Consider the following 24,429-nt stretch of genomic DNA (forward strand, 5'->3'; position numbering starts at 1 on the left):
CCATGGTTGGACACTGTTAACTGTGGAGTGTTATGTGAACTCGGAAAGTGTCAATTTTTACAGTACTATTTGTAACCATCAGAGTTAAATTAACACTGAGAATTTGCTGTAAAATATGCACTTTCAGAGTTCGGAGGACTGTAGTGTGTACGATTGTAGCTCACTATCGATTGTATCGATCATTGAGGGTAATTTACTACACTTTTGAGTGTTAAATGAATAGCAGATGTTTGCCTGTGCGTGCGTGCGTGCGTGCGTTGTGATCAGCATCGCTCCACTGTCTTGGCCCAGGAAGTACAGCAGGTGCCTTGCTCATTGACTGGCATGTTAATCAGGTGGGATTAGGCCTCAAGTGAGTACAAATGCGATGGAAAACGGTTTGAATTACACGCTAAGCCCCCGATGGCCTGTAATCCACTGTCCTTCACATGGAAATGTCATCCACAGGGCAGCGTGTACACGCGCGAGCGCGCGCGTGTGTGTTGTGTACGTATGTGCTAAATACACACATCATAGCTAACAAGCATATGGACATGCTTGTGGTATGGCACAATATAGACACAAGAAACAAGTGAGGAGGTAAAGGAGCGATGGGGGGTCGGGGTTAAAAGGAAAGGACGCAACGTTTTTGAGTGATGTCTAATCAACCAACACACAGTCACAATGGGTCTGGGTAAAGATAATGGTGGGGGGGGGGGGGGTTCTCTTCCCCCCAAAAGCAATAGATCAGTATCTCAAGGGCAGTTTACCCTCACGCCCATCACCTAGGAAATCCTCCTATGGCCCCAGTTGTTTTTACACTTTCCCTGTCACTCAACCCCCACGCCACCCCCTTAAACCTCTAACGGTCCTTTCCATCATAGGGCGATCAAAACATTCCCCTCCACAAACCCCACCCTCCCACCATACACACGCGCGCGCGCCCGCGGTACCGCTTGCTTATCTCTCTGCCAGGTGGTTGGCGTTTCCACATCGGTGCTTCAGCGTCATTATCATTATGGTTATTAGGCAGCCAATGAAGAAAAAACGTTTAGATTGATGTTGATATTCATTTTAGGGGGCGGGGAAAAGGATTGTGTCTGTAAGGATGTCAGGCCTTTAAGTTGCATACCACTGTGTCGTGCATCGCAGTGGTATGCATGATCTCCCTGTATTCATACTGCATTCGTTCAGTTTGCTCATTTGTTATATTGGACACAAAACCATGAGTAATAGTTGGTTGCGTGTCATGTCGCTCACCCAAAATAATAGATCTGCAAGCTAGATCAGCTACTGTACGTGTGACAGTCAGGTGATAAGAATTAAGCGGCCTGCTCACTCCTCATGCATTGAAGGAAGCATGAGCTCAGTTCGGGGCTCTCCCCAGGCTGGCAGATGGAGAGTAGCGCCCATGATTACAGCGTATAGGCAACTGGCACTGGGTGAAAAAAATCGTTTGATTTTTAAAAAGCTATATGTGACGGCACGAAACTACATATAAATCACACTTATCTCTCGTCAGTCCCTCTGACTAGTCTAGTCTAGTCCCTCAGTATACATATCGGTCCATCTATTCCTTCCAGCAATTATTAACCTAGTCCATCCCTTAGTGCTGTCCCCGGCCCAGAACCTCACCTGATGGCTCTGATCAGGACTGGGGCACCGCCAAGTGGGAGAGACAATCGTACCTCTGACCTTCAGTGACAGCCTTCTCTGACGGCTCTGGAAGGTTTTCGACCGTGCTACTCCTAGCTCCTAGCTTGTGGGCTGTTAACCTGTGTCCAGGCGGGCCGATGAGTTATTGATTATTCTATTGAATTCCACTCATAATGGTGAGCAAGTGGAATTGCAAGTCAAACTGTCTGGTAAAAGAAGAGGCGCATCAGTAAAACAGAGGGCACTGGTGCGTCGTGCTATTCACTCCAAAAGACCCTCTGATACATACTCAGTTGGGATTTAACAAGCCATCTCACATAGTTCCGGTCTTCATCAACTCTGATACTAACCTTTTGGACTCCTCCCTGGCTGTGCTACTCGGTATTCCATGGGGTAGTCTCTGTCTGACTCCATCAATGCCAGAGCTCTCGATGGTCACCTTCTCTGCTCAGTTACTCACTGAATAACCTAACCATGAAGAACACGTACCCCTTCCACTCATATCATCTGCTGTTGAACTTTTGCAGGGGGAAACTACAGCATGTGTTCACCAAGCTTGACCTCCGGATCGCTTATCATCTGGTCCACCATAAGGATGTAGATGAATGAAAGATGGCCTTCAATACCCCCAAGTAGACATTATGAGTACCTGGTTGTGCCCTTTGGTCTCACCAATGCCCTGCAGTCTTCCAGGTTATTGTAAATGATGTTCTCAGAGACTCAATTAATTAGTATTCATCTACCTGGATGATATCCTTATATTCTCCAGATCTGGGCAGAAGTATGTACGTCATGTAAAGTGAATTCTCCAGAGGCTTCTGGAGAAGAAGCTGTACGTAACGGGCGGCCAAGAATTATGAGTTCCATGACCCCAAAATCTCCTTCTTGGGCTTTGAGGTCGGTAAGGGAAACATGCTGATCATGGACCCTACTTTATACCAAGGTTTAGGCAGTTCTTGAGGTTGGATAACTTCTACAGAGGATTCATCCAGAACTATAGCATTGTGGTGGCCCTGCTCACTGCATTGTCCTCCCCAAGTTTCTTCTGGTCAGCTGTGGCGAACAAGGCCTTTGGTGAGTTAAAGAGACAGTTCACCTCCAGTCCTCACCCAAACCTGCCTGACTCCTCCTGTCTGTTTGTAGCCTCAAAATTGGGCATGGGGGCCATCCTCCGTCAGGAATCTGCCGTTGGCCATAAACTTCACCCCTGTGCCTTCTTCACTCATAAGTTTTCCCCTGCCGTCTGCAGAGTGCAACTATGATACTGTAAACCAGGAGCTGTTGGCAGTCAAGATTGATCAATTGGTATTGGAGGAGTGTAGGCACTGGTTGGAGGGGCTACCAACCAGTTCTACCCTCCAACAGGGCTACCATTCATTGTCTGGACTGACCACAAAAACCTACAGTAGTACGTCCGGGCTGCCAAGCAGCTGAGTCCCAGACAGGTGTTTGGGCGCATATAATTATGCATGTGTGTGAAGGCACACACACACACACACACACACACACACACACACACACACACACACACACACACACACACACACACACACACACACACACACACTCACACTCACACTCACACTCACACTCACACTCACACACACACACACCCCTCATGAATAGATAGTAGGGTCATTTGCAGCGAGCGTTGTCCATGCGACAGCCGCAGAGTTACTGCCCTCTGTGGAACAGAGCCAGAGTAATTCTCTTTCACGCGTCATTAGCCCTCCTCATCTCTTTTCGCCCCCCTGTGTGTTTTCAGGACCAGCCATAGCCAATCAGAAAGGCCCATCAGTCCTGGACCACTCCAGGACTCCTCCAGCCTCTTGTGATGACATCTCGTCTGGACGCCCTCTATTTTCCTCCTTTTATTTTACTTCATTTGCTCCTTCTTCTTCTTTCCTCATGATCTCCTTGGTCTCTTGTTCTTTTTCTCTGCCTACACCTCTGATTCCATTGTGTGTGTCTCTCTCATTGCCGCTTTGCTCTCAGTGATGGAAAAATGCAATCAGCGTGGCAGAGTCTCTCTTGTTTAGTTGACAGTTCATTTAATGCTCAGGGAACATTTCTCCCCCACAACCACAACACTGTTTTCATTTGTAGACACAAACTGTGCTTCGTAACGACACCATTGCCATTTCCCTACCTGGGGATGTCTTAGTGAATAATGGGGTAATAGATGGCAATAATTGGGTGAGAGGTGCATGTGTGCGTCCCTGTCTCTGGCCCGATCGTTTGTCGGGGAAGTGGTTATTATAATCATTTGGAATCGTTATTGCATCAGCCGGGGGGGGGTGGCGGCGCTGAAAGTGTCCGTTCCATTGCGTCCCAATCATCATTACTCTGACCTGTCTATCAATAGACACACACCTACTCTCCAGCTCTCCTCTCTATGCAGTAGTGTTGCTATTGCATCCATGTTCCAGAGTCTGGGCTGGCTGGCTGCGGTATTAGCTCCAGGGTATGCTGTGTCCCAGTAGTGAAACTCTGGGGCAGTGAGCCAAGGCTACCCCCCCCCCCCCTCCCCACCTCACCTCTCATCTCACCTATGTAATTTTTCCGTATATATCTTTCTGTTTTTGACTGGGATAACATCCCCAGTCCTACATTTATCGGTTCCCAAGTTCCCATGCTCTGGAGGGCCGGTTACAGATTTAGATGTGGTAGACAGAGTGCCATGACGTTAGAAATTGCACATTGCACTGAACAGGATAATAACAGCAATGATGTCATGAGATGTCAGAAGATCGTCTGCAGGCCTTCAAAAACTTTGTATATCTCAGGTATGTGTGCTTGTATAGCTTTAGCATATAGACGTTAGCAAGTGATGCAATGCTATGGTGTGCTACCATATAATCTGTCTCACAGTGGCCGGCCACAGCGCTCCTCAGGGCAGACACAGGCGGCTTTTGCTGGCCGGTGCTTGTAGATCTACACTTTTCGGCTTGAAATGGCGATAGCGCCCGAACGGCGGGTCGTACAGGGACGGGGGACAGCTCGCCGGATCTGGGCTGGCGAGGTGCATCCAAGTCTGTCCGTCGTTTTCAGACTGTTATCACAGTCATAATTTACATTTATGTCATTTGTTCTATGTCATTTGTATGAATTCCATACATTGGCGTACGCCAGGTCGTATTTCAGAGTAGAAATGGCTGATCATCACCAAATGTCTATTAGGGATGGTGGTGGTTAGGGGTGACTGATTAATACAATAATCGATCCCTATTTTGGGCATGTCATTATAGGCAAAAAATGTTAAATAATTGTTTATTTAAAAAATTGAAAAAAACATGTCAAAAAAGTAGATAATCGATGCTAAGTAAATAATCGATCGTTTAAGTCCTAGTGGTACAGTCATTCAGTATCATTGACCACCCAATTTTACAAGAATTTGGCTGGTATCTAACAGTACCCTGGCTGATCCACACGAAAGCACATCCGGACAACAGCAGAAAGCCAAGGTGTAACTTGAGAGTGAATTTGCTTACCGTGGCGCAGAGCACAAATATAATCTGCGCATGAGTACCTATGTATAGTGTTACCGTGACCACTGACTGACATTCTCACTCATCGCCACAGCATCCCCTGATCCGTCGTCACGCTATTCGATGACAGCATCCTGTGTGATCGCCAACAAGGATCAGCAACAGCAGCAACGACAGTGACCCACTGAGTTGTTGACCTTACTGTCATGGCCACCACTGACTTGTGTATCACACACCCCTCTGGGTTTCCCCATCGGCAATCTTAGCCTAATGTATGCTCCGTCGTACGCTAGGGTTGTGTACAATGCGTCGCTCACAACGCGTCGCATCAGCAACATGTTGTGAGCTGCTTGTTTGGTTATTTTCACTGTGCGACACCATTGTACGTCAAAGTATAATCGGGCTATAACCATTCAATATCACTACAACCTTTCACCAGACGTCCCTAAACATTTCCGGCCTGATTCTCACCTGCTTTACCATGTTTTGCTCCCTGCCAACTCCTCTGGTATGTTACCTTGACATTTGATGTCAGTGACGAAACATATCTGTTGGTACAGCTTGTGTTTTTTCCTTTGATGTTGGTGTAAGGCAGCAGTTACCACCCGTAAGTGATCCATGTCCTCCAGTTGGCTCTGTCACCACTGCTAAGACAATTGATGGAGAGGTCACTTGATCCAGCTGCTGCCTCCCCCAAAAAAAGACATTAGGAAACAGATGCTATATCAGCAACAGTACACTGACTCTGACTCTGCACCCACGGCAAGGCATGCAAATTCTGTTTATCCTCTGAGTGCAAAATTATTGGTCCTCCTGGATTCATTGCGGCAGTTATGGTTGTCGTGGAGACAGCAGCGGAGTGTTCTGTTATTAATGGCGTGGTAATTGTGAGTGGCACGTTGATTGATTTGCTCCTCAGCCCGTGGGAGCATTGGACTACGGAAAGACTAATGCACGAGCTACACACACGCACACACACACACACGCAAGCACGCGTGCGTGCGCACATACACACACACACACACACACACACACACACACTCACACTCACACTCACACTCACACACACACACACACACACACACACACACACACACACACACACACACACACACACACACACACACACACACACACACACACACACACACACACACACACAAATTCTCAGTGTCAAAAATGTCTGCCACGTAATTAGCCTAGTTTGACAATGTTAATAGGTTCCTGTCTTTTTCTTTACTCTTTGGGTAGAAAGGCGGGAGATGTGCCAGCTATCGAACACAAGAAGGGGCCATGGTGTGTGTGTGTGTGTGTGTGTGTGTGTGTGTGTGTGTGTGTGTGTGTTGTGTGTGTGTGTGTGTGTGTGTGTGTGTGTGTGTGTGTGTGTGTGTGTGTGTTTAACACACACGCACACGCGCACACACTGACTCTGTCTCTGCAGGAGAAAAAAAAACTGCCATAACAGACAAACAAACCTGACCTTTGAACTGTGAGGGTTAAAATACTTGCCCTTGAACATTCCTGTCCGGTTGTAAGCTAGCTCTCTGAACTCATAACGCAGCTACACATCACATTAGCTAGCACTGCCTCCGAACTCATTATGCAACTAGACATCACGTCCCACCCTTCTCTATATACGTATCAGTTCATGGTCATATGTGAAAGGGTCTTGTTACCTGCTACAGTGGTGCCAGCGAGTGAGACATGGCTTCCTAGAGTGTGTGTGTACTGTGTAGGTGTGTGCATGCATGTGCATGCACGCGAGTGCATAACTACGTGTGTTTTCCGGTAATTGCCCTCCATCCATCATCGGAGTACAACAGTGTGGCCCTGTCTAGCTTCTAAAACTCTGCGTATGACCCAGATACCTCACATACGTTATTGCTGGCTGATTTATGGCTGTGAATGTGTGAACACGTCCATTCATTTGCCTGTTTTTGCTGTGCCTGTGTGCATAGCGTTTGGGGGAAACATGCACCCATAGACGAGAGATGTAGGTGGTCCATCAGACGACCGTTTCTGTCAGGTTGTCAACGAGGCAGATATACCTGTACTTCGCCCATCAAAGACTTGGCATGGAAGATACTCGGGATATAGGCGGCATGCCTCACTCTATGCCCCAATCCTTCCCTCCCCCCATATATGTTAGTCCCCTCTGCTTTATCTCTCTCTCAATTCATTTCTCCCTCTCTCTCTCTCTCTCTCTCTCTCTCTCTCTCTCTCTCTCTCTCTCTCTCTCCGCAGGATTTGTCTACTCAGTAGAGTACTGTGTATAGAGGCAGGGGAGGGCCACTTGGCACCGATTGCTGTGATTTTGTCAGGCACAGTAAGGTGAAGAAGCGAGCATCACCCGCTGAGTCACACAATACCATTGATCTCATTATAATCTCTCCGATACAAGTTCCAAGCTACACCTAGTCTTACAACATCATTTGAAATACTTTCTTGGTTGACAAAATGTGAATTTATTTTACTGATTTGAGTCAGTGTTAAGTAAAATGAAATAAAACATTAGGCAAAAATAATGTACTGTACCAGAACTCTATTCACTAGAATTCCGAAAGTACAGTACAAGAGATAAGACTGCATAGAGATCTATCTTCTAACTTTACCTCTAATTTTTCCTATTGGTAAGGCCTTGGATGTGTTTGGGGGGGATTAGGTCAACCTAGACTGAATTGGATTGGATTGGATTTGATTGGATTAAAAGCAGTTGTAGACAAACTGTCTGGAACTGTGTGTCTCAGTGGTAATCAGCTATGGTACAAGGTCACTGTGGCATGCAGAGTATATACATAATGATCAAAGAGCCATGATGAAACATGATTACAGTATTACTTATGTGAACAAGCAGTCGTGATTGTGTAATGGGGCATACCTCATATGCACCCATACAGAACACTGTAACAAGTATTTAATAGGTTTCTAAATACACTCAAAAATATATTTCTGACAAAATATACTTTACAGTCTAAAATATATTTTCAATTTTTGTCTTCTGCTGTATGGAACATTTGTTTGTATCTGTAATACTAGGTCAGATATGTGGCTTTAAGTAAGCGCTGTAGCAGTACAAATGGCTATGGTCTTGTATTAAAGTGTTCATAGGTCTGTCCAACTCCTTGGATGCATCACTTACATACGATGACCACCTATGGTCATGAAATGTGGGTCATGACCAAAAGATTTATAGGCCAAAACGTGAATCTGCCACCATGAGGCTGATTTGAAAAAATGTAGGGTGGCATTTCTTCCTTTGCCTAGTGGGGATGTGCGTACAAAGTTTCACGGAAATCGGAAGCTGCGTTCATGACTATTTACTAATGGATCAAATGCCCCACCCCCCAGTTAAAAATCATTCAATCATAAAAAAACGATAGAAAGCAATACATGATTTTTTTTTAACTCATCTTTTAATTATTATCATTACAAACTAATAAAATAACCAAAGTTGTCCTTTAACTGACTGCCAGAATTATTTCAGATTTTTTGCAGTTTATTGCCAGGGGTTTTTACATTGAACAAAAAAAAGTACTCAGGAGCCGAGATACAGAATTTTTAAGTTTTAAGTTAACAAGGAAGTGGATAGGAGTCTAAATCTTCGAAAAATCATATCTCCTTGGTCTTTGGTTTTTTTTTTTTTAACTAAAACTACTACTAAAACTTGATCTTGGCAACTCGATCTTGGCAATCAAGTGATGGATTCTAAAAACGAGTTAACTCGATCTTGGCAATCAATGTGTGGCCCAGGAAAGGGAAGTCTAGGATTCTCTGTTGGGAATTATAGCTTATTATTATAGGCATTATAGGTATATATATAGGAAATTCTAGTTATTATTTACCGGGTCCTACTGGTAAATAGCGATGTACACGGGGAGGTGGTTGAATTTGTGGGCTTACAAGTTCCTGGGAGTGCATCTGAACAACGCCCTGGACTGGACTGATAACACAGCTGCCCTCTACACTACAGTAAGGGCCAGAGCAGGCTGTTCTTGCTGAGGAAGCTCAGATCCTTCGGCGTGTGTAATAGGATGCTGCAGATGTTCTATCAGTCTGTATTGGCCAGTGACCCCTTCTTTGCGATTGCCTGCTGGGGGTGTCACATGAAGGCCGCGGACGCAATTAGCCTAAACAGGCTGGCTCTGTTGTTGGGGTTACATTGGATGGGGTGGAGGATGTGGTGAAGGTGTGTGTACTGAGGCACCTGAATATCTAACTGACCTGCTAGAACACTACTGTTTCAACATGCATTCGGGGAATGTCATTGAGCTTCTCCTCCAGGTGTGAAATGAATGTGTCTGCTGTTTAGTTTTTTTCTGATCATTTGAATGTTTCTCGCTGTTCTTATTTCTGTTGTATGTAAAGCACTTTGTGAGTTCTCTCTGTGAAAAGTGCTATACAAATAAAATGTACTTACTTACTTACTGAGGAAGCTCGAGGCCATAAGGGCCAACCACTCCCACCCCTTCCACATGGAGATTGAAGAGCAAGTGAGCGATAGGAATACTTATTCTATAAGAGTCTGGAGGGACTTCGTCAGTCCTTTGTGCCGTTTGCTATGAGAATGTATAACGAGGCACGCAAAGGGCAACGGTATACGGTATACTTTGTACAGTTTGGTTGATAGCTATTAGCTACAAATTCACTGTGGGTTGCCTCTGTCTCTTTCTTTGTGTCCTCCTCTGTTCCCTGGCTAACATGGCAACATAGAGAACTCCAGCCCCTTGAACTAGATAATCCTTTTTTTTTTTTTTTGCTTCACACTCTTAATCACTGGCATGGGGGTGGTGGGTAGGAGGTGGGGGTTGGGGGGTTTACTGCTGGATGCGAAAGGCAGATTTCTGGCAGCGAGGATGGGGATGGTCTGCATGCCAGTATCAACACCCGAGTTGATCCTCGGCTATAGTGTTGGGGATCTACTCTTGGAAACAAACAACTCACACATACTGTACGCACATGCATGCGTGTGCGGGAACACAACACACACACACACACACACACACACACACACACACACACACACACACACACACACACCTGCTGAAACAGCATTTGAAAGGCAGTGCTCTTTATCTCCCTTCGTTGAGACACATTTGCCTGTGGCTTGTCCTCAGAGACCACTTTCCCCACTCTGATCCGTGTGTGTGTGTGTGTGTGTGTGTGTGTGTGTGTGTGTGTGTGTGTGTGTGTGTGTGTGTGTGTGTGCGTGTGCGTGTGCGCGTGTGTGCGCGTGTGCACGCGCGTGTGCGTGCATGTTTACTTTGATCTAGGGGTGTCTGTGTATATCCATTACTTTGATTTGATATCACAGCTCCCATCTGCAGTTTGGGGGCGATTTTACTCCCTTTCCCGTGAATATGCAGTGTAATTGATTTGGGTATGCAGAACAGTTTGACTGGAAGCGTGGTTGTGCAATTATGACTATAATGGTAATCCTATTTTGTATTTTTTTGCCAGATTTTGTGATCATGATAGTCTTTGAAAATATTTTAACTGGAATGTTGTTGTTGTTTGTTGCACCTTCTATGAACTTTTTAAACTTTGAATAAAAGCAGACAGGGCTAAAAGAATGTTGATAACTTCATGCTGTCAATCAGTATTCTGAGATTATTAATTTTGGAAACTGAAATCACAGTCTACAATTACACATAATTTATGTGCCTTATTAACAAGAAGCAATCAATATTTGTTTGGTTGTGTGCTTCGGTTTGTGTTCATGTTGCCTAATAGTCCCTGAATTATGATTCAACTTCATTCCACTGCGCCTCCTTGCTTGTGAGGGAGACCATCTCACCTCTGTGAACTAATGAATTTCCTGATACTGAGGTAATGGCATTTTAAGAACCCTAGCATCCCTATTCTTGCCATGTCACAAAAGTCAAACATTCTGCGAAAATAGACATACATTTTGCGGAAATAGAAGATCTACAAGTTCAACGTGACGCGTTGTGAGCTTGTTGATCAGCTATTTCGGCTAACAGATTTGGTGTACAGGGAACAATGGAGGTGTAGACCTCTGGGGGACCCTGTTCAATGGAGTATACTATGGATTATTAAGACAGGTGGGAAGGAGCTAATGGAATCCGACCCTAGCAGTAATTACAACTCTCCTTAATTAGGCCTCAGTATGCCTCGCCAGTGATGAAAAGCAGTCCATTAAGAATTTGTGCAACTAATACAACATTAGCATTTTTTTAAGGTGTTTCCAATCAGGAAATCCATTGAGGGTAACTGTAGCGGAAAGACTTGACAGATGGGATCTGATCTGACCACATAAACTTTAAGTGTCCGCTTTATGTTTTAACTGCTGTACATGATTGGGAGCTGTGTGGGGCATGTGAGGGGGGGATTAGCATCAATATCAACCGATCACACTGCAGCGATACTACGCTTCGTAGTACCCTGGTGATCAGGACAAGGCATAGCAGAAGCACAGAAGGCACAGCATGTATTCTGTGCGTGTACTGTAGCACTTGAAGGTGAAGAGACATATTTAGCAACATACGGTACATTTAGCGTGGACTCTGAACATAAGGAGAGTAAGACAAGAACCCTGTCAGTGGGACAGAAGCCGGGTGCTGACAGTTAGAAGCGTATGATTGATGATGTCCGTGACATGAATGCTGACATGTGTTAAAGCATAGGCTCACACTGTAGGTCATACTGTGGGTCACCTTCCGGGTGACATGGCTGACCTACAGTATGAGCTATCGGTGTACTTTACACACCTTTTTCCCATATATCCATTACACCATTAGCACACATGCAGGTCTGTTTATGTATGTACAGTATGTTTTGTAATGTATGTATGTACTGTATTTACGTGAACTTGGACATTCATTTAAAAACGGCAAGCATATTACGCAAGGAGTCTTTTTTAAATTTGTATCCATACCACCTCTACATATGAATCAGAATCAGTTTTATTTGTCACATCACAGTTTTAACAGGCGTCCTTGTGCGTTCCATCAATCTCCGTCTCCGTGTCCTCTCTGTCGTGAGCTTTAATGTGGTCTAAATAGCACAAAGTCAAAGCCACGGGTATTCCGCAGTTACACACAGTCTGTATGAAAGAATGTCTGCTCCACGCATCTCACTGTCCAGTTTGAGAGAAAGAAAGAGAAAACTACAGACCAGATCCTATTCCTAGCCTCAGATGCCAGCCTACTCACTGTGGTATGCTATAATTCAAGGAATAACAATCATTGGCCCACTGTTGAAAAGCTGTGGGATGAAATGTTTGCCCGAGCGAGCTTGTGTGTGTGTGTGTGTGTGTGTGTGTGTGCGTGTGTTTGTTGAATATTCATGCATGTTTGAACATTATGAATTACTTTGAAGGGGCATTTCGGTGCTCAGTCATGTCAAGTTGGAGGCAGCATTGCACCTGCAGTGCCCAACTTCTATTCTGTTCTGTCAGTCCAGAAGACAATCTGCTCTCAGTCTCTCACTTCACCATCAGTCATGCTATCCAAGGCAAATTAGCTTGGTGTTTTTATGGCATAACACAGAGAGCAGCCCGTTTGACACACGAGCAGCGTGTTGCTTTGTAAGTCACTTTGCTAGAGAGACGATGATCCCAGCAGACAGCTATTGAAGTGCGTTAGATTAAGAAGTGTATTACTGCTCAGAGAAGAGGACAGTTGGTTGAGGCAGATCATTATCACTGGGCTTATTTAAATATATAGGGTACAAGCCTCTCATCAAAGTGCAAAATCCATACCTGCTGCCTGAAAATCAATGTGCAATCAGCCTTGGGTTTGTCCCATCACTGGCCCAGTTCATTAAAAGGCAAGAGCACACAGCAGCCTGCATAGAAAGAGGCTCACATATCCAGTCAAACCTTATATTGTGTACAGAGTAAGGTTATAACAAAATAAGCATTGATATTAAAGGCTTCCTTGTGTGGCTTTGCAGTATGTGGCAAGTTTTTGGTCCGTTCAGTTTCTACAGGGCTACATGGTAAAGATGACTGGGTTTTAATTCAGAAACTCCTACTATATATATATATATATATATATATATATATATATATATATATATATATATATATATATATATATATATATATATATATATATATATATATATATATATATATATACACACACACACATACACACACATATATGTCATGTCTGAATCTGCCTGTTAAGAATACCTCGATGACACCTTAAGTATGCTCCTCAAACTATTTTGTGCTGTGCTGACTTCCAGGGGTTAATTTAGAATCACATTTTCCAAACCCACAGTAACCTGGAGGAGAGGCCTGACTTGAATATGCCTCCCTTACAATAACTCTGTATGTTGCCAGTTTCTTTTCCTTGAAATTCAACATGGGGCTCTGTTATGATGTTAGAGAACCATGTCAGATGTTTGCCTTCGCTGGCAGATAGAGAGAATTTATGGGCTGGTGACCAAAGAGGGGTTGAAAGGATTGGACAAAGTAGGCTGTGAAATAAACACCTCTGAGATAGCCTCGGCATAGTTTGGCCTCATGGGTGTCTGCCCTTCAGATTCCAATGGGTAAATCAGATCATAAATCATGCGAGTGTCCATAACAGTGTGCGTCTGTGGCCAGATGAGAGTTCACTGTGTATGTTGCACTTGTGGCCGGGATTTGGTTCGTCTGTGTCTAAGTATATCTAGTGTTGTATGGAAGCTCTCCCACTGTCAGTGGCTTCTTCCTCAGGGCTGTTCCCTATTTGGGTTTGTGGTGAGTGGAGAGCAAGGACAGGCTGGGATTCTTCTGGGCCAACTTTAGCATGCCTAGAACTTTGTTGTGCACTATCATCTGGATCACTTAAGGGGTGAAAGGGCAAGACTAGCAGGGCTGCTACTACAACTGATACTTTTGTGGTGTGCAGTCAGCCACCCTTGATTTGACCAAGTACTGTATGTAGACCGTCAAAGGTGAGGAGTATGAAAGGTTCTCTGACGAGCACGTCGTATGAAAGAAACCTCTATTGCTTCATTAATATCAGTGTTTCTGTTTCCACTCCACTCCTGGAAAGAAACACTGAGTCATTTCTCATCAGAATGTCACAGAAGGGATTTCATTATCTCGTAAGAAAATATATAAGAGGAAGCCCTGCTGTAGACCTTATAGGTGAATATACTGACGCTAACACACAGCCATTATGACCGTGATAATGAATGCTATATTGCACATGCATTTATTGGCTACATTGCTACAGGGCCCCAGGGCGAATGTGAACACATGCAAATGATTATCCTTGTAAACATTGTGACTAGGGCATGAAGGAGAGAGAGAGAGAGAGAGAGAGAGAGAGAGAGAGAGAGAGAGAGAGAGAGAGAGAGAGAGAGAGAGAGAGAGAGAGAGAGAGAGAGAGAGAGAGAGAGAGAATTGCCTGTTGAATGCATGTCTAGGATGGTGAATGGTATGGTGTGGAGCATACAGTCTTAGTCCTTTGATGCAGCAAGACCTTCATCCTATTTGCTTGTCATAATCGTATGTCTGGTTAAAATAGTACGACTCTGAAATTGCTGAAGGAGTTCTCCGCAGTCAGTTACGGCAATGGTGCATCCCCAAAACAGCAACGCACATTTTAGCTTTTGTCCCTGACTCAACCCAAGTAATCTCTATATTTCGACTCCAACTGTTGTTCTCTGATCACATGACGCATGCACGGTCGGACGGACGGACGGACGGATGGATGCGCGCGGGCACACACACACACACACACACACACACACACACACACACACACACACACACACACACACACACACACACACACACCACACACACACACACACTTTCACGCATTGCAGCATGAGGGAAGGGCTGTGCTCCGCCAAAGACCTCCTGCAAACAGAGATTAGAGAAAACGCATAAATTGATGTGCCACTGCTTTTATATTTAGTTTCCAGCTTGGGCTAGAGGTGACAGAGGCTGCAAAAACTGGCTTTGTTTTATTGCCTTTCAAGCCTGTAATACCATGGCTGCATGAGGCGGCTTTTGCAAATATGCTCAGAAGAACCCTCCTTACAAAGATGCAGTTGTGAATTTACAAATTCAACACTGATGCACCAGCACCAAGCACAAAGACACAGGGATTCATAGACCGTCGGACTGTTCCATACTGGCAGCATAATGGCATTACTGCAGTGATGACAGTAATGACACTTTGATGATGGCAATTATACAGTACAAGGGCCTTTGTGCTCCCGTCAGCGATCTCTCTGACTCGCTCTCGCTCTCTCTCTGTCTCTCTCCCTCTCTCTCTCTCTCTCTCTCTCTCTCTCTCTCTCTCTCTCTCTGTGTCACAGTTTATTGGTCTTATTCTCCTTCTTGTCTCATTTGCCCAGCTCCCTTTGCCCAGCCTCAGCCACCATTTCTGAGGCACTGTGTGTCATATTACGTGAACATTAATGTTTTCTAGGCCTCTGTGATGCTTGTTAGTTTGACTGGATTCTATTTATTTTCAGTGATGCTTGTTTATGTGCATCAGGACTCACCGAGTGCGTTTGGGCAGAGCAGTGTTTATTTGGTCAGGGATTTGTGTCTGTTGGTGCATATTTCCTAAATTGCTAACTCTTGTTTGTTGAATCTGAGGTCAAGTGAAGTGTGTGTGTGTGTGTGTGTGTGTGTGTGTGTGTGTGTGTGTGTGTGTGTGTGTGTGTGTGTGTGTGTGTGTGTGTGTGTGTGTGTGTGTGTGTGTGTGTGTGTGTGTGTGTGTGTGTGTGTGTGTGTCTGAATGTTTCACACAACCTGTCTGAGTGTGTCCTCACAACCCATCAGATGTGACTGTCTGTGTGTGTGTGTGTGTGTGTGCGTGCGTGGTTGGTGTCTCCCTGTCATTGAGGTGATTTAAGAGCTGCTGGGATGCCTGCGGTGTTTGCACTGGTGTGTTTTTGGAGGCCTACTTCTACTCACGCCTAGAAGTACCCGAGGTGTCCTCACATCCAGTGCAACCAGAAGGGGGAGCCGAGCCTCTCTGGGTCTTGGGGGTGAGGGGGGGTGAGGGGGTGCGTAGTCAGAGCAGGCCTGGGTGGAACTCTGCCGGGTTGCTATAGTATTTCAGGCTCAGCGAGCAGCATGGGCAGGCTCGTAAATAGCGGTTTCATTGCTACGCGCTATGCTGGCTGAGCCTCAGTCTTTCAGCGGTAGATCACAACAGTGATTGATGGTTCCTGTGTGCCAAGCAGAGATGGGGGGGGGGTATATGGGGGGGGGTTGGTGGGGTTAGAGGCATGTCAGAATGTGGAAACGGAGGATATGGGAAGGCTAGAAGAGGTTTCCACCGCTCCCCCCCAGGTTTACCCCTCCTGTCCTGGCTGTCTCTTGTCCAGCTTCAGCCCAGCAGGAGTCCCTCTGTCACACAGCCAGCACACACACACACCCACGCATGCACACACTCACATAAACAAACACATTATGCCATTTTATTAACACAAACACTAATCACACACACACACACACACACACACACACACACACACACACACACACACACACACACACACACACACACACACACACACACACACACACACACACACACACACACACACACACACACACACACACACACACACACACACACACACACACACCTTTGTGCCCGCTGGGACACACCATCCAGCAGGTGATTTCACGGATGCAGATTGTCTAATGGCTGGCCTGTCACTTGAGATGTTAGATGGGTTCCCCCTGTGCTCTGCTGAGTTGCCTTCACACAAGGTTACACGATATGCAGAAAGGAACGGTTTGAGGACATTCTATAGCTCTTCAGGGTGGAGTTTTGCTTATGAAATCATGCTACGTTATAAAGAGGCCGTAGCAGAGCTGTGGTGGGGTTCAGTGGTTGAGAGCCAGAAAGAAGCGATGCTCACAAGCTTCTGAGAAAACGTCTGATGGAGTCTGTGAGTGCTCCCAGACTGACCATGTGAATAGCTGCTTTCATAGAGGCTGCTTGCTCTAATGTGTGTGTGTGTGTGTGTGTGTGTGTGTGTGTGTGTGTGTGTGTGTGTGTGTGTGTGTGTGTGTGTGTGTGTGTGTGTGTGTGTGTGTGTGTGTGTGTGTGTGTGTGTGTGTGTGTGTGTGTGTGTGAATGTGAATGTATCGTGTGTGTGTGTGTGTGTGTGTGTGTGTGTGTGTGTGTGTGTGTGTGTGTGTGCGTGTGTGGGTGTGGTGGTGTGGGTGATTGGGTAAGTGCGTGTAGGCGTCACAGAGGTTTTCTGTGGTACGTGCGTACATTGATCCATGTGTGACTGAGCGGTTTGTGTGTTTACATAAATAACTCTAGGCGGATGCAAGGAGGCAGCAGCTGGAAGTGTTTCAGGAGCTCTTTCAAATGTTCATGTCTCAATCCTTGACAGAGCTATACTGTTATTTTTAGAGCAGTGGTTCTCAAACCTTTTCATGTCAAGGACCCCCAAAATTATATGTATTTGGCCGAAGAAATATATATATTTATTTTTTCAAAAATAGCCAAAGTCTAAAATATGGTCAAAGTGGTTAAAATTGATTAATTGTGATGCTATTTTAACTAATTATGCTGGGGACCCCACTTTGAGAACCACTGTTATAGAGAGGCCACAGATGAAACAACCAGTCCTCCTGAAGGGGTTTGGTGGAGGAAGTTCAGATTTGTTTTACTTTAATTAGTAATGCTTTAACATGTTTATCACTTTAACGTTGCAGCTAGTAAAGGTGGGGACAATCTGGGAACCCAAATAAAAAAGAAAAACAGCGCCCTCTGCTGTTTTTTACTCTTTCACTTGGCTCTGGGGGGAGCTGAACGGAGCACCCGTGCGCAAGGAAACCTGGGTTTTTGGTCTGCCCTCAGCGCTCCACTTCCGGTGGTGCGCTTATGTTTTCATTCCCACTAACAACATTTCTACAAGGAACACTAACACCACTTCTCCCAGATAACATGGATCGTTTTGGTTATAAGCCCACTTGTTGATGAAAGAGCAAGTTAAAATGTGAACATCTTTCCGTGGTTTTGTCTGCTCCGAGGACGCTATTGTTAAATGAGTTTAGGTTTGTTTTCAGTGGGAAGCGAGAGCACAGACAGTAAATCCCGCCCACTACATTTGATTGGGTAAAGCGCGACCTGCTTCCTGATCTGAAGGCACGCCCACTTGTAGGCCTAACCTATACCTTAACCTATAATAGTGAATAAGCAGCCTTCGGAACCAAGGGATCCTGAGCAATGTGGCCCCTACGTCAGGAACCTAGCTCCTGTTTCCTTAGTGTGAGGCAGCTTTAAGTACTGTGTGTGTACAGTACACCCCTTGGACATGACGCAGGTATGTCACAGGGACTTACCCCCCAATCCCACCCTTGGTGCTAAGTGCCAAGAAGGAGGCCATTGAATACCAATGTTATGGTCTTAGGTATCACTCGGCCAGGGATTCAACCCTTTATCTCCCAATCTCAGGGTGGACAGTAAATCACCACAGAACCGGTGATTTAACCTATAACTAGCAATGTTCAGAATTCGCCAATCAGGATGGAATATGAAAAATCAGACGGATCTGTATTGATCACTTGACTATAGAGATAATGTGTACCTATTTGCGTGATGTTTGGACAAAATTAGTAATATACATATTTTTTTGTGCAAAAATCGGCCTCCGGGTGCCGCTATAATAGGGCAATGTTAAAAGAGTGACATTTGTTTCTCAACGTAGTGCCTCTAGGGAGTGCGCATACAAAGTTTGACACAGATCGGTGCAGTTATAGGTACGAACGCGAATCGGCCTGTTATAGTGCCACCATGAGGCTGAAATGTCTTTCTCGGCCTAGTGGGAATGTGCGTGCAAAATTTCACGGAAATCGCACGCTGCATTCATGATTTGAGGCATTTTGTTCAAAACGGACCAATCCTGCAAACTTTGGAAGCCAATCTTAGCTAATCAGGATGGAATATGAAAAATCACACCCAGTGTGAAGTGGGCGGTGCTAGCCAATCACAGTGCTGAATAGAGTCAGCCAATAGAGTCAGCCAATCACAGTACAGCTAGGGGTGTACTAATGAGCCAATCACAGTACAGCTAATGAGGTGTCCCAACCCCACTTATAGGGGCGGCTACACCGCCCAAAAATCGGACAGATCTGTCTTGATCACATGACTATAGAGATACTGTTCACCGATTTGCGTGATGTATCCACCGATAGGTAGAAATAGGGAGAGGAAGCAGCGGCCCGCAGGTTGAGAATCACTGGGCTAATATCATCATTGTTCATGAAATCTTTATACAGAACATACAATACAAATTCTACCTCCTGGAGATTAGCAGCAGTTATAAGTGTCTGGCCAAGCCGAGTGTTTTACCTTTACTGACGGATCATACTTTGTCATACGATGAAGTATAAATGCCACACAGAAGTCCCTCATCTCGCTGCTTCTTGCATTTTATCTGTTACCGTCACTCTATGGAACACAAACATCATCAAAGATCAATAGCCTGTATGCTTGCCCTCTGAATACACTGGACAAATCAATTCCTCGTATTGCTCATTTGATCCGTTTTTATAATTATCTCAACGATTCCCCATAAGTATCAATAAACAGGTGTCATATCCCAATTCTCAGATTATTAAATAAATATTCATATTATCAAATATTCAACACAGTTATGATACCATTATTTCATTGTGCAATTCAAGCAATTTGCTGCAGATTCTACTATTAATTTGGGTACCAAAAGTACATCCTTGTGTTTATAAACATTGCTCATGTCGAAGTTGACTTAATCCGTCTGGTTCGGGCAACCTTCCTCCACCCTCCAATTGAATGGCATTGGGCAGTATGGGTCAAAGTTTCCTTTTAATGCCTCAATTCCTCGCAAGATTCTATTCGTCACAAGAGTCTTTTAAGCTTGTGGTTTGTTTAGATTTCAGAAATTATCTTCTGGTATTACAAACTAATAGGCAGTTGTCCAATCTAGGTTACTGCCCTTTCTTCCCAGTCCCCCACTTTTATATTTAATGCAGTTCTTTGCTGCCAATGTAGGCTACATAATGTATGCCTCCTACGTACAGTACATGCATTTTCATTTATTACATTACATTTTCATTAGCCTTCCTAGTTGCTTTTCATGTTCTATATCTATTTTATTATGGATACAATTCTCGACTGTACTGAAGCCACACAGAGCATTGTTTTGCAGGGATACACAGCATGGCAGCATGTATGATGGCACTGGACTGGTCTTCAGAGACATGCATTGCAGCTCTCTGTCTCCCCCAAGTGGTTCTTTAATGTCCCCCACAACCGCCACTGTTTGGCTACACAACATACTGTACTGTACTGTACATTATGTTCATGTAGAAGTGTGTCCACGAATGCTCACCCTTGTGTCTTGGTGCAACATCTTTATACAAGTGTGCGTAAGAGGGCAATGTGTTTGTGGAGGTGCTGACAGGCTGACAGACTTACATCAGACAGGAACGGGATCACATTCCATACGCTCCTCCACAAAGCCTTGTGAATCAGGGGTATTTTTTGCCTGCGTGTACTCCACGGACTTGGAGCGATCAGGTTTTAACAGGGTGGATTGTGAGCAGGCCATGCGAGGCCAGGCACGGACACCGTGATGGTTCCTTTGTTCCCCTCAGCAGGCAGAGCACACGGCCTATCTCTGTGATACACTGTCTGTAGGCTATGGCATTTGCTAACATCAGGGCACTGCGACTGACAAGGCATTGAACATCAGACATCCTCTGATCCTCGCTCTGTGGATGAGGTCTGACGAGGATAAATGCCTTGGCACGACACCGGGACTCTGTGAACAGAACTGACACCTGAGCTGCAAACGTATACCTGCAACTAGAGTTATATCATATAGTAGAGAGTATACTATATATAAGACTCTATGTCTGCAACTCTCTTGGCTGCACTCTCTCCATTGGTTCTATATTTCCTTCCAGTTTGTCCTGTTGCTATATTTTTCCTGTCTGTCAGTGTCCACCTACCTTTCTCTCTCCGTCATTCTGACTCTCCAACCTTTCTTTCGTTTGTTCTTTAGGTATGAAGCGTCCGTTTAGTTCCTCGGCTCTGACGAACTCGGAGACGGACCTGAGGGGGTTTGGAGCCAGTTTTGGGGCACAGATGGACGTCGAGCCTTACTCCGACCCCCAGGATGAGGCTGCGGTGCTTTCCGAGCAGCCAGCAGGGGGCGCCCTGCCTTCTGTCCTCCACAGGCCTAAGAGGGAGAGGAAGCAGCGGAGCTATACGGTGTGCGATGTCTGTAACATCCAGCTCAACTCAGCCGCCCAGGCCCAGATCCACTACAACGGCAAGTCCCACCAGAAGAGACTGAAACAGATCAGCAATGGCAAGATCCCCAGTAGCACAGGTAGGCCCGGTGGACTGAATGACCAGTCCCTTATTAGCTTCTCTGTATACACTGTAAAATCCTAAACACGTTTCCAGCCTTTTCTCATCCAAAGAGAAGAAAAGCCTGGTAAAGAACTATGCCAGAAAGTGTCTATAGGGCGGGACTTCCGTTGTATGTACTTCCCCCAGAAGGTGTATGTTTTCGACCAATAACAACAAGGTTTTCATTCCCTGGAAATGTCAATATGCACTGCAGTACACTACAGCATCAATATAACTCCCTTGGGCGGTACTTCCTGTACTTCCACTTAGACACTTGCAGAAGCTGTTCTTGCCCAGCGTAGTAAAATCCTGAGTGTTCATTTAACACTGAGAGAAAAACCTTTGTACACTCTCTCACAGTTACAAATGGATAAATAACACTGAGGATTTTACCGTGTCGCTAAATCTTCGATCAGCAGAAAGGTATAAGCTACCTATAAAGGTAATGGCAAATATATATATATATATTCTTTTCAAATGAAGTGAAGGTGCACAGATACATTTAAAAAAAATCCAACCCCCAACTGATGATGTTGATTAGACTCTTCCGTTAGAATCAGTGAAAGGTTATTCCCCCAAAAAATACTTAATTGTAAAATGAGTTTTGAATACAAAACAGATAACATTATTAGTTGGGTACTGGTATGGGTGCAGTACTCTACTCTATCTACTGTAGCATATTGATGGCCTGGTTATCGAGAGCAGAAACATACATGAGACGATGGACAGGCGCACGCTGCACACTTTCATCAGCCTTCCCAGTTCAATTCCATCTCCCCGTGCTTTGTTTTCTGTAGAAGATAAAACAAATTGGATTCCATTTGCCAGAATATATCCAGACAGAGCCTTAGGGTGTGATCGTGCGCGCACGCACACACGTGCACACACGCACGCACGTCGCACGCACACACACACACACACACACACACACACACACACACAGGGAGTTGAGCGGAGTCAGTAATTGAGTGGCTAATGAAGTACTGGTGGTGTTTGATGGCGGTGTTCCTGCTGGCAAGAGGGAGTGGTGTGACTGTTGCAAAGTTGCACATTTTTCTCTTTCTAGGCAGTGTTGTTCAGGGGAATGTTCTCTGAGAGTTACTCACTCATACAGTTTGATTTTCATGTGCTCAGCCTCCCGCTTTCTCTTTCCACCCACGCACTGAACGTACAAACACACACACGCACGCACGCACACACACACACACACACACACACACTCACTCACACACACACACACACACACACACACACACACACACACACACACACACACACACACACCATTTATCTCTCAAATATGCACAAAACTCCCTCTTCTGTGTGAAAGAATAGCGTGGCTCACTTCAGGTGCAGGCCATGGTACAAATAGAACTTAATTACATAGCAACGGGTCATGCTCCCTGGTAACGCTGGCTAGGGCAACAGCTTCACTGGTCCTTATTGGCTGACTGTTGGTAGGAAAGATCACGGTGATGGCATGTTGTTTCCCTTCTGGTTCAGCAGGACACGGAGCTCTGGAACACCTCTGTCCTAATCATCCAATCACATTCCATGCATCTGCCCCGCAGGAACACAAATCAAGAGGCTAGATAATTGTCGTTAATTGTCGTTGATGTGTGCGCGTGCGTGCGTGCGCGCGCGCGCGTGTTCTGTGAGAACATGGCAAACATGCATGATGGTGCATTAATTATGTACTTCAGGTAATTACTACTTTGTGTGGACATATTACATTTGAAAGCGTGAATGTACAGTAACATTTTACTGTTACAAAATGGTGGTTACACATATCAGACAATAAAATGAGGACATGAAATGTAAGGAAGTTTCAGTAATATGCAGTAGTTGTACTTTCCCATGTAGAATTTAATGAAGAATAATTAATATTTGCGCGTGCGTGCGTGCGTGCGTGAGTGTCCGGCTTTGAGGAGCAAGGTCTGTCAAGAGTGGGAGGCCTGGACACAATGCCTGTGACTCACTCACTCAAACACACACACACACACACACACACACACACACACACACACACACACACACACACACACACACACACACACACACACACACACACACACACACACACACACACACACACACACACAGTCACCCAGATGTATGTACTGCAGCACAGTCCAGAGGGCAAGGATTCTGCAGCAAAGGACAGTATCAAGTACAGTACTAGAACATGACCAGACCTGTGTGTGTGTGTGTGTGTGTGTGTGTGTGTGTGTGTGTGTGTGTGTGTGTGTGTGTGTGTGTGTGTGTGTGTGTGTGTGTGTGTGTGTGTGTGTGTGTGTGTGTGTGTGTGTGTGTGTGTTTGTTTTGTTCATGCACAAATTGTATTGCATGGCACAGCGGCGCATTGCGCTGTGCAGCAGCGTTGCTTTGCGTCTTGTCATTTGGTTTGGTGCTGCAGCAGTAATCTGCTGAACATTGTGCGACATGCAGTCACAATCACACAGCCTTATCTCTGGTCACCTTCTGTTGACTTCCCCCAGGCACTCAGTCCTCTGCTGTGTCCTCAGCTCCTCCACTGCTACTCCTCTCCCCTGTGTGTGTGTGTGTGTGTGTGTGTGTGTGTGTGTGTGTGTGTGTGTGTGTGTGTGTGTGTGTGTGTGTGTGTGTGTGTGTGTGTGTGTGTGTGTGTGTGTGTGTGTGTGTGTGTGTGTGTGTGTGTGTGTGTGTGTGTGTGTGTGTGTGCGTGCGTGCGTGCGTGCGCGCGCGCGCAAGTGCGTGTGTGTTTATGTGTGTGTGTATGAGCACGTTTGCATTTTATTCAGTTTCTGCATAGAATTCTTTTTTTTTCATGTCTGGTGCAGATATTTATAGATTCCTTGAATGCTACAGAGTGAGTGATTTGCGAATATGTAAATATATGTTTTGGAAGAGGCAGTGTGTGTGTGTGTGCGCGCGTGTACGCGTGTGCGCACGCATGTGGGTGAGCCGGTGCG

The 24,429-nt window shown here is 45.3% G+C and overlaps 2 protein-coding genes across 2 annotated transcripts in view; both read left to right on the forward strand.

The window, feature by feature from the left end:
* Window positions 1-24,429, forward strand: part of rab5c (RAB5C, member RAS oncogene family) — a 202,375-nt gene that overhangs the window by 91,794 nt on the left and 86,152 nt on the right. The window lies entirely within an intron of this gene.
* The window catches only part of znf385c (zinc finger protein 385C), a 164,680-nt gene that overhangs the window by 31,708 nt on the left and 108,543 nt on the right, over window positions 1-24,429 (forward strand). The window contains exon 2 of the mRNA XM_080445976.1: window positions 21,126-21,455. Within this exon, the coding sequence (XP_080302102.1) occupies window positions 21,126-21,455 (330 nt within the window). The remainder of the gene's footprint in view (window positions 1-21,125; window positions 21,456-24,429) is intronic.

This window comes from Gymnoscopelus braueri, assembly GCF_963280865.1.
Source record: "Gymnoscopelus braueri genome assembly, chromosome: 13".
Taxonomy (NCBI): Eukaryota; Metazoa; Chordata; class Actinopteri; order Myctophiformes; family Myctophidae; genus Gymnoscopelus; species Gymnoscopelus braueri.